Source organism: Acartia tonsa, chromosome 11 (genome assembly GCF_053477335.1).
Source record: "Acartia tonsa isolate MP-2025a chromosome 11, ASM5347733v1, whole genome shotgun sequence".
Taxonomy (NCBI): domain Eukaryota; kingdom Metazoa; phylum Arthropoda; class Copepoda; order Calanoida; family Acartiidae; genus Acartia; species Acartia tonsa.
Window position 1 is genome coordinate 47,439,876 of NC_137270.1, and position 12,359 is coordinate 47,452,234.

At 28.5% G+C, this 12,359-nt stretch overlaps 2 protein-coding genes across 2 annotated transcripts in view; one reads left to right on the forward strand and one right to left on the reverse strand.

Annotated features, from left to right (window-relative positions):
* LOC145332791 (bolA-like protein DDB_G0274169) overlaps positions 1–567 on the forward strand; it is a 32,037-nt gene extending 31,470 nt beyond the window's left edge. Inside the window, exon 4 of the mRNA XM_080177849.1 lies at positions 380–567. Coding sequence (XP_080033975.1) covers positions 380–413 — 34 coding nt within the window. The 3' untranslated portion in view covers positions 414–567. The remainder of the gene's footprint in view (positions 1–379) is intronic.
* LOC145331339 (astacin-like metalloprotease toxin 2) overlaps positions 1–12,359 on the reverse strand; it is a 174,578-nt gene that overhangs the window by 131,946 nt on the left and 30,273 nt on the right. The window lies entirely within an intron of this gene.

The following is a 12,359-nucleotide window of genomic DNA, read 5'->3' on the forward strand; positions in this document are numbered from 1 at the left end:
AACTCAAAAGGATGATTAAGTGTATGTAATAACACTTTAATACAAATATATCTCTCGTTGATTATTTGCTACATTGTGTAAAGGACCAAAGTATTCAAGTTTGAGTCTACTCTATAATTTGGGGTGTAACACGAAAAAACTATGTCTAGCATCGTATTATATCCAGTTTTCTACGAATATAGAAATGTACAATCACCACGGGGCTAAAAAAACTAGTTTTAATCTTATAATTGTACATTCTATATCTGCGGAAAGCGTTTATAATACGATACAAGAAATAACTATTACATTTCCTATAGGCCTCTAGGGGAGTATCCGCTAGTAGAAAATACAATCCTCTATGGTATACAAATTATAACTAATACTATTTTGTTTTCAGAAGTCCCAACTGTATGGGTGGATTTGGAAAATAACAATTTTATAAATACATACATATTTATTATTAGTCTTATTTAATACCTGTAAAATATATATATACGATAACTTTTATTAAAATATGTGTTGTATCCTTATAATAAAGTTTCAGGATCTGTGTCTGTCTGTCTTTATGTTTGTGTGTCTGTACTGAAGGGTCTCAGGAGTAGATCAAATTATTATCCATTGGCTTATCCAGCTTTTGAACACACAAATTTTGGTAATGTCCTCTTAGAAATGTTATTTTCAATTTTGAAAAATTTTATATCCCCCCCCCCACTCCCGACAGAACTATGAACTCTGGCCGCGGCGCTCGGCTCCCTTGCCTTGGATGTTGCACCAGATTTGCAAGTGATGCTTGCAGCTGGCTTAGATAAGGATTCCCTCCTTCCCATCCTTTTCTAATGGATGAATGAACTGACCAATAACTGAGAACCATATTAGCATCCTAAATTGAAAACAAATTTTCACCTGTCAATATATCCACGTATATCCTATATCCATTAACATAAGCTTTTTGTGTAATTTATTTTGAAATTATTAATTTTGTACAATGTATTGTTTGTTGTTTAACACATATTAAACAGTTTAATCAATCTTGTTTTTTTTTAAATAAATAATGTTTACACAAAACAGTTTTTTGTTTGTTTTTTAACAAGACAAAATAAACAAGGAAGACAATATCCAAAAAAAAACGAAGCTCTGAAATGGTAGGACAAACAAATATCAACACTTGTAGAGTGTCAGAACTGAATAATCAGAATATAAATGTACAAAAGTCAAAACTAAATTTGTTGAAAATTCTGCTTAGATACAGAATAATGTTTAAGGACATACTTACATTTCATGGACTTAATCACAGAGATGCTTTGCTTATAACGGAATTTTGTTTTTCATCATTTGGGATGTACATCAATTTGTTGGTCATTGTCCTATTCCTTTGTTTCCTTGCGTTTTATCTTCAATAGTGGTAACGAACATTTGCTTTAAAAGAGAAGCTTTTTTATTGAAATATTTATCTTCTAACTTGTAGTAATTTAATTTTCCTTAGGTGTTTCATTTAGCTTTACATATTTTTAACAAGGACAATAATGTATTTAAGTTGCGCAGCTTGGATGGAAAAGAGAAAGATTCATATGCTGAAATATTTTTAACATTATTAGAAATGGAAGGACATACAATTATTATAGAGTATCTGTTATACTAAAACCTCTATAACTTCATTCACCAAGACATAATCTTTAAACTATCTATCCACTCCTAATTTATCTTATATTATACTAGTTTCTTCGCCCCTAACCTCTAGTAAAAGTGTTGAAGTCCAAAAGAATTATATAGCTTTAAACCACCCCCGGACCTATATTAAGCTTCTCTGAAAAAAAAACAATCATTTCGGATTAATATAATCCAAGATCTTAAGTTTTAAACAAAAAAAACTTATTACTTTTTATTATGGGATATTGATATTGTGGCAATTTTTAAATTTATATTTTTATTTGATTTTTAGTTATTAATATTTCTTTTAAATTAATTCCTTTCCTAGGATAAATAAAATAAGATTGAATATCATGTAGAAAACTTATCAGACAAATCAACACATAAAGTAATTTAAAGAATAGCTTTGATATTAGAAATGAAACTTAATTTTATATGCAAAATCATTTTATTGAAGCAAAATCATATTATTGAAGTAAAATCATGTTACAAGTTTTATAAGCCAAATCATCTTATTACTGCAAAATCATTTTAAAAATTTAATAAGGAAAATCATTTTAAAATTTATAAAAATTGTCATTTAACAAGCAAAATCCTTTCATAAAAGTAAAATTTAAAAGCAAAATAATTTTTTAAAGTGAAATCATAAAACAGTGTTAAGGAAAATTATGTTAATCAAAAATTGTATATTCTTGGTTCATATCAGTAAGCAGTAAAGCAGTGGTCTCAATCAGATCTAGAAAAGAAAGAGGAATCATAAATGAGGGAATAATCGGCGATCTAAAGGGATAAGACGATGGCTGATAAATTGAAGTAAATCTCCAATGGTCAATCATAGTTTAAAATTATTTGTTGAAACGTTTGGACTCTAAACTTAATGAAACAACAAATAAAATTACAAGAAAATTCCCCAAAGTTGTTCGGCCAGCAAATAAGAAAACTATGTCATAAAATTTGGGGACTAGTGGAATAAACTGACCCTAACTGGAGAATATTAAAAGAGAGATAGTAAGACAGATTAGATGTTATCACAATTTATAGAAATCCGGATTAGCTATACTAACAAACAATTCACGAAAACTTTAGAAGTAAGGTGGGGTTATATGTTTTTTTATGTAACTGACGAGCGGTGGGTAAGGAGGGAAGGAAAAGGGGAAGGGTTTGTGGGGAAATTTTTCTTTAGAATTGTTTGTCAAATCACATTCCTTTTTCCCTGTATAGAAATACCTAGATTAATATATTAAAAGTTAAATAGAAAGAAAATATATAGATAGATGTTATCACAATATATAGAAATACCTAGATAAACTGATATATTAAAAGTTAGAAAGAAAGAAGAATATAAATAGATGTATTACTCACAATGTATAGTAATTTCTATAGATAGGTAGAGAGATAGATAAATAATTTCAACATTGAACTTAACCCTACACCTTACTTAGACCAGCTGCCCGTCTAATTTTTGTACAACCATCTATCTGAATAAACTTAGCTTTTGATATGAACTTTGCTACTTATGGATATTGTCATCTTTGTTTAGATTTGAAGCTGACCTGTTATTGTTATCATAGAGGAATCATAGATCATAGGTATCATAAAGGAATCATTAGATCTCACTCCCTCTCTTTGCTCCTAAAATATATTGTATTATTGATATCAGCTTCTGTAACTTGAAATTTGTTAGATTATTTTTTTAAAAGGGGGTGTTATATTGGATATAACCATAAGGAGTGAATAATTAAAGTTCATTTCATTAGACTTTGTACTTTTTTATTTAATTAAAAAAGAACCCCACCCATCTTTTCTATAATGGATAATCATATCTTTTCTAGTAATATGGAAACAACCAGTAAATATCTACACACCCCACCCGAAGGCGTGTTAGGTTAGAAAAAACCCCCCACAGAAACGGTTTACACATGATGTACTGGGACCTTATGGTGGTTTCAGAACATGCTTTCCCTAAATTGAGTTAGTACCTTCCCATAGTAGAAAATTTTAAAATTACTTTTGGTGATTAAATATTACTTTTATTTTTAGACTACCTTCACCTAACCTGCTTTATTGTCTTATTTTGTCTTTCATGTTTATCATGCAAATTCCCTGACATTGCAGTTGAAATGTCAGATATTGGAGCTTTCTAAAAAGGTCTCTAACATGTTTCTAGCTCTAATACTTTTTTAGATATCTTATTTCAAAGTATTGCTGTAAAATCATCTTTTATACAGCAAAAAGTTGAAATATGAAATTAGTTATTTTAGAGAAAATTACATGTATCTTCATATAAATCACTATAATTTTGCTCTAAATTGACCAAATTGGACAGTTAAGGTGCCTAAAACTATCTACATTCAATGGACAATCCAAATACACACTTTTTGAGACTTTATAAGTCAACAGGAGAAGGCTAAAATGATTTTTTAAAATGCTAAAGGAAAAAATATTTCCTATTTTTTAAAATAAATTGAAATTTAATCGACTTTAGAAAGGATTTTAAGGTAAGTTATGGTGTATAAAGTTGTCACTTTGTAATTAGAAAGCCAATAAATCACAATCATCTGATATTTTGAACCAATAAAAACATATCTTATGAAAAATAGACATAAACATTGAAAATAAACCAAAAATTGGTTAGAATTTTAATCATTTCCAAGCAGGTTACAAATGTAATCTACTAATTCTAGTATTTTTTTATAAGAATAGTTGATTGGCTTTTTTGATTTTTTATAACCTTATGAAACAAAATTAGTTTTTGCCATCTTAACTAAAAAAACATAGTAATTAAAAGACTTTTATGGATGATCTCACATATAATAAAAGAAACAATTTATTCTTAGGCCACATTTTTTTGTTGATAAACACTATTAGGTACTCTAAACTAGTGCTGAGATTTTTAAAAATAATAAATCATAATTAATTATGAGTTTCTTGTACCTTAATACTCCTTTTACATTATTAAAAATGCCTTAATAGTTATTTTTAATTAAAATTAAATTACATTTGTTTCTTTGATATTTCATTTTAGCCTTCTCCTGTTGACTTATAAAGTCTCAAAAAGTGTGTATTTGGATTGTCCATTGAATGTAGATAGTTTTAGGCACCTTAACTGTCCAATTTGGTCAATTTGGAGCAAAATTATAGTGATTTATATGAAGATACATGTAATTTACTCTAAAATAACTAATTTTATATTTCAACTTTTTGCTGAGTAAAAGATGATTTTACAGCAATACTTTGAAAAAAGATATCTAAAAAAGTATTAGAGCTAGAAAAATGTTAGAGACCTTTTTAGAAAGCTCCAATATCTGACATTTCAACTGCATTGTCAGGGAATTTGCATGATAAACATGAAAGACAAAATAAGACAATAAAGCAGGTTAGGTTAAGGTAGTCTAAAAATGAAAGTAATATTTAATCACCAAAAGTAATTTTAAAATTTTCTACTTTGGGAAGGTACTAACTCAATTTAGGGAAAGCATTTTCTGAAACCACCATAAGGTCCCAGTACATCCTGTGTAAACCGTTTCTGCGGGGGGTTTTTTCTAACCTAACACGCCTTTGGGTGGGGTGTGTCTAACTATTTGTTTTTTTAATCCTTATATACAAAGATATCCAACTACTTATTATTATCTTAATCATTTGAATAACTTACCTCTTTGTTTTAGATATTCAACTATTTGAGTATGTCCTTTATAAATTGCTTTGTCCAAGGCAGTCTCACCTTAAATTAACATTACTTCAATAAACTATTTCCCAAGAGAATGTGAGAAGAAAACTTTCAAGGCTAAGGATAACATTATTACTGGGGCTAGCATTAGAAAAAGATTAATTATTTAAACTTTTGCCATTAAAAATAGAGAATAACATATCTATCTATACCTAATGAAATTAATATCTGACTTAAAAAAGAAATATTAAGTTCATAAGAAATATAAACTGACTTATACATTAGTTTTAGTATACACAATGTTTATTTTCAATTACAAGAATAGATTGACAGATGAATAGCCATTTATAGATTTTTGTATTATTATATCATCAATCTTTTAGTATTTATGTATACTTACATAAAATAGGTTGGCCTAATAAGCATAAGATATATAGAAAAAGTTTTCAAAAGATAAGTGTTTCTAAGTAAGGAAAGTTATATCTATAAATTAGGATAGAAAGTTAGTTTTAGTTAAAGCAGATAGATAATAACAACAATAATATTCTAAGTTTTAAAGATTGAATAACAAATATGAAATAAAAATATCTAAACTTTCTTACCATTGTTACTCTTAGCCTGGATATCTGCTCCACTATCCAAAAGAGCTCTGACCACATCAAGGTGTCCCTTATATGATGCCAATATCAGACTTGTATACCCTAGATACATATAGATTAGGTTTAGTATACAGTGTTTATTTTTAATTACAAGAATAGATTGTTAGATATTTAAACAGATATAAGTTTTGATAAAGATATCATAAATCATTTAGTAATAAGTTTTGCATGGGTCATTTTTTTGCATAAATCAACCATATTTCGGCTGAGTGCCAAAATTTTAACAAAATATTTCTAGGACAGGACACATAATAGACATATACAGATTTTTGTAGTATTATATCATTAATCTTATAGTATTTAGTTATACTTACCTAGGTCGGCCTAATAAGCATAAGATATATAGAAAAAGTTTTCAAATATATAAACTCCAATGTATAGATAAGTATACCTAAAAATTATGATAGAAAAATAGTTTTAGCTTCAGTGGATATATTATAACAAAAATGTTATTTTATGCTTAAAAGAGTATATGACAAATTATGACCATATTTAATAAAAAAATCTAAGCTAACTTACCATTATTATCCTTAGCATGGATATCTGCTCCTCTATCCACAAGATATCTGACCACATCAAGGTGGCCCTTGTATGATGCAAATAACAGACTTGACCCCCCTAGATATATATAGATAAGGTTTAGATTATGTACAGTGTTTATTTTTGATTACAAAAATATATTGTTAGATATATTAACAGATAGGGATGGGAGACCAGGTACGTGCACGCCATCCATCCTGCACCATGCATCAATGACCCTAGGAGCTACACCAGAAGAGTGCTACTGTGCTGGAAAGGTCCCAGGGTAGATGCCAGACTGAATTCTGGTCACTTCCCCCAGTCCAGGGGGTTTGGGTGGGGCTAACAATCCTTTCCTAGAAAAAACCTGCTTATGTTCAATCCGCACAAAGTAATGACCAATTTAACTTTGGGCTCAGGAACGAAGTAGAGGTTGGAAACAACAATATGATGTTTGGCTGGGAAACCGCTAACAGACCAGTCAGGCGGATGATTCTGAATTCCCGCAGACCAGCAAAAATTTGCACCTGGAATGTTCGGACAATGTTTCAGTCAGGCCAGACAGAAAATATTTGCCGAGAAATGCTAAAAGCCAAGGTTGACAACCTGGCTATCACCGAATCAAGGAGGACAAACAATGGAGAGTTTAAACATCATTCTGGCTTGAAAATACTATACTCAGGCAATATGAATGAGGATCTAGGCCATAATCAAGGGGTGGCTCTTATGCTGACCAAGCAAGCAGAGCAGGCCATGATCAGTTGGCAACCCCATGGTCCTAGAATTATGGAGGCTTATTTCAAATCCTCAGGTAAAAACATCAAACTGAGAATTTTAGTAGCAATGCTCCTACAGAACAAGCAGATACAGAGGTCAAAAACGAATTTTATGACCAGCTTGACTCTGTATTTAAGAATGGTCATAAAAAAAAGGATCTGACCATGCTCCTAGGAGATTTCAATGCTCAAGTGGGGAGTAATAATGAGAATTTAGAAAAAGTCATGGGCAGATATGGCCTAGGCTTAAGTAATGGCAAGGAAAATGACAATGGTGATAGACTTGTAAGTTTCTGTACTGAAAACAAACTTGTCATTGGTGGAACCATCTTTAAACACAAAAAGATTCATAAAGCCTTCTGGAGATCACCAGATCAAAGAACCTTTAACCAGATAGACCACATATGTATATCTAGATGTTTTAAAACTCTGAAAAGTTACAAGAGTTTAAGCTCACTCACACCCCACCCAAAGGCGTGTTAGGTTAGAAAAAACCCCCCGCAGAAACGGTTTACACAGGATGTACTGGGACCTTATGGTGGTTTCAGAAAATGCTTTCCCTAAATTGAGTTAGTACCTTCCCAAAGTAGAAAATTTTAAAATTACTTTTGGTGATTAAATATTACTTTCATTTTTAGACTACCTTAACCTAACCTGCTTTATTGTCTTATTTTGTCTTTCATGTTTATCATGCAAATTCCCTGACAATGCAGTTGAAATGTCAGATATTGGAGCTTTCTAAAAAGGTCTCTAACATTTTTCTAGCTCTAATACTTTTTTAGATATCTTTTTTCAAAGTATTGCTGTAAAATCATCTTTTACTCAGCAAAAAGTTGAAATATAAAATTAGTTATTTTAGAGTAAATTACATGTATCTTCATATAAATCACTATAATTTTGCTCCAAATTGACCAAATTGGACAGTTAAGGTGCCTAAAACTATCTACATTCAATGGACAATCCAAATACACACTTTTTGAGACTTTATAAGTCAACAGGAGAAGGCTAAAATGAAATATCAAAGAAACAAATGTAATTTAATTTTAATTAAAAATAACTATTAAGGCATTTTTAATAATGTAAAAGGAGTATTAAGGTACAAGAAACTCATAATTAATTATGATTTATTATTTTTAAAAATCTCAGCACTAGTTTAGAGTACCTAATAGTGTTTATCAACAAAAAAATGTGGCCTAAGAATAAATTGTTTCTTTTATTATATGTGAGATCATCCATAAAAGTCTTTTAATTACTATGTTTTTTTAGTTAAGATGGCAAAAACTAATTTTGTTTCATAAGGTTATAAAAAATCAAAAAAGCCAATCAACTATTCTTATAAAAAAATACTAGAATTAGTAGATTACATTTGTAACCTGCTTGGAAATGATTAAAATTCTAACCAATTTTTGGTTTATTTTCAATGTTTATGTCTATTTTTCATAAGATATGTATTTATTGGTTCAAAATATCAGATGATTGTGATTTATTGGCTTTCTAATTACAAAGTGACAACTTTATACACCATAACTTACCTTAAAATCCTTTCTAAAGTCGATTAAATTTCAATTTATTTTAAAAAATAGGAAATATTTTTTCCTTTAGCATTTTAAAAAATCATTTTAGCCTTCTCCTGTTGACTTATAAAGTCTCAAAAAGTGTGTATTTGGATTGTCCATTGAATGTAGATAGTTTTAGGCACCTTAACTGTCCAATTTGGTCAATTTAGAGCAAAATTATAGTGATTTATATGAAGATACATGTAATTTTCTCTAAAATAACTAATTTCATATTTCAACTTTTTGCTGTATAAAAGATGATTTTACAGCAATACTTTGAAATAAGATATCTAAAAAAGTATTAGAGCTAGAAACATGTTAGAGACCTTTTTAGAAAGCTTAGAAAGAAATAAGCATAAGATACAATGAAGAAGTTTTAAAAATAGATATTCCCATCTATAGATAGGTATACCTACAAATTAGGATATAAAGATATTTTTAGCTAAAGCAGATAGATAATAACAACAATAATATTTTAAGTTAATAATATTTAATAACAAATCAACACAATAAAACATAAAAATATCTAAAGTAACTTACCATTATTATCCTTATCATTGATATCTGCTCCACTATCCAAAAGAGCTCTGAGCACATCTAGGTGGCCCCACATTGATGCAGATATCAGACTTGTATACCCTAAATATATATATAGATAAGGTCTAGTATAAATTGTTTTTTCCTAATTACAAGAATAAAATGATAGATATACAAACAGATTTATAGATTTTTGATAATTTAAATTATAACCATATAAAATAGATTGACCTAATAAGCATTATATACAGAGAAGAAGTTTTAAAAGATAGGTGTTCCTATGTAAGGATAGTTATACCTACAAATTAGGCAAATTAGGATAGAAAGTTTGTTTTATCTAAAGCAGATAGAAAATAACAACAATAATATTTTAATTTTAAAATATTGAATAACAAATATAACATAAAAATATCTAATCTAACTTACCCCACTTATTCTTATCATGGATATCTGCTCCTCTATCCACAAGAGATTTGACCACATCAAGATGACCATGTACTGAGGCAAACATCAGACTTGTTGTCCCTAAATATTTATAGATTAGGTTTAATATACGGTGTTTTAATTTTATATATATTAATAGATATATAAAAAGACTTATATGTAATTATTTAGATAAAGATTATTTAGTATTAAGATATAAAATAGGTTGACCTACTAAGCATATATAAGCATAAGACACACAGACGAAGTTTTTAAAAGATGGTTATATCTTGGATTGGCCTAAAAAGCATAAGATATATAGAAAAATATATATACTCCAATAGATAAGTATATCAACTATAGTTTTAGCTACAGTGGGTATATTATAACAACAACGTTATTTTATTCTTAAAAGATTATATGACAAATTATAACCATATTTAATAAATATATCTAAACTTACTTACCCAACTTATTCTTAGCATGGATATCTGCTCCACTATCCACAAGAAATCTGACAACATCAGATTGGCCATAGCTTGATGCATATATCAGACTTGTATCCCCTAGATATATATATATAGATTAGGGTTAGTATACAGTGTGTTAATTCTAATTATAAGAATAGATTGTTAGATATATAAAACAGATAAATTGTAGATTTTGACAATTATATCATAAATCAATTAATATTAATGTATACTTATATAAACATCAAATATATAAAGTTTTCAAAAGATAGGTATTCTTCAGTAAGGATAGGAATGGATACAAATTAGGGTAGAAATTTAGTTGTAGTTAAAGTAGATAGATAATAACATCAAAAATATTTTAAGTTTAAAAAATTAAATAACAAATATAACTCAAAAATATATAAACTAAATTATGTTAAGTAAACAGTATTTATTCTCATTGCAAGGATAGATTGTTCAATATATAGATTTTTGTAAAATCAGTTTAAATGATGAATGTATCATAAATCATAAATCAATAACAAACAAACACAATATAACATTAAAATATTAGATAGATAGATAGATAGATAGATAGATAGATAGATAGATAGATAGATAGATAAATAGATAGATAGATAGATAGATAAATAGATAGATAGATAGATAGATACATAGATAGATAGATAAAAGATAGATAGATAGATAGCTAGCTAGATAGATAGATAGATAGATAGATAGATAGATAGACAGACAGACAGACAGACAGACAGACAGACAGACAGACAGACAGACAGACAGACAGACAGACAGACAGACAGATAGATATATAGATAGATAGATAGATAGATAGATAGATAGATAGATAGATAGATAGATAGATAGATAGATAGATAGATAGATAGATAGATAGATAGATAGATAGATAGATAGATAGATAGATAGATAGATAGATAGATAGATAGATAGATAGATTTTTCATTGGATATGAATCTTAGGACAACAAGGTAAAGTATTATAGGCGAGCCAACTCTATAGTTAATAGTCTATTGTTAATTTTCTATATTAATGCAATGTTGCAACAATTTTATGAACAATTTCATTTAGACCTAGAAGTTAATGTTCTGCTTATTAAGTTCTGACACTGTAAAAGAGTTAATGTCCATTATGGATGTTGTCATTCTTGTTTATATTTTAATGCAGATAATTATTGTAAGTTGTTGAATGATTATGAAAAGAATACAAACCATTATCAGCTTTTGCTTCAATGTTGACTCCAAGATCAAGTAATTCTTTTACTTCATCAATTCTTCCATTCTTAGCTGCTTCTCTCAAATCTTAAATAATATTAAAAAGTTTAAAAATTTTTTAGATTTTATAATGTTCCTAATTTCAATTTACTGAATTTGAAGTTTGTATCTAAGTTGATCATGAAAAGTCCTAAAACTTTTAAAATTGTAAAGGAAACCAATGGTATACATGCAAAGACCTTTCTATTGACACCTTAGCCAGAGGTGGGTTTTTAAAATACTAGCTATCAACAGCCAGCAATGGTAGCAAAATCAAGTTGAGTAAAATCTTCTTTTTTTTGAATACAATATTACAGCATGGTCAATAGAAATTCTAATAATAACACTGAAAATTTAATTTATGCTTTTTTTAAAAACCAAAAATCAATTTCTTTTTGCTTGAATTCTGATTGACAGCTCATAATAATTAACTTATTTAAGAAAACACACTTTTGGGGATATATGCAAGGAAATATGCTACATTTGATGATACATTCATAAATAAGGGCTAGATTTAGGAGGGGAGGTAGGTAATCTTTATATCAAAGAGGCAAGGACATCCAAGTTTTTTATTATTTTTTGGGGAAAAAAATTGAATATTAAAAACTTTTGGGATACTGAAATACAGATACTAAATCTGTGACAATGATTAGATTATATTAACCTATCTATTGCAACATATAGGTTGAAAAGTTACAATATTAAAGTAATAAAAGGTTTAATCAATGTCCCCATTTGAGATTTTTTACATTTTTCTTTTTTGGCTACATGCAAGGAGCTTTTAAGGTTCTTCAGAATTTTAAGTTTTATTTTTCTATGGATGTTGTAATCCTTGTTTTACATTTGTGTCCC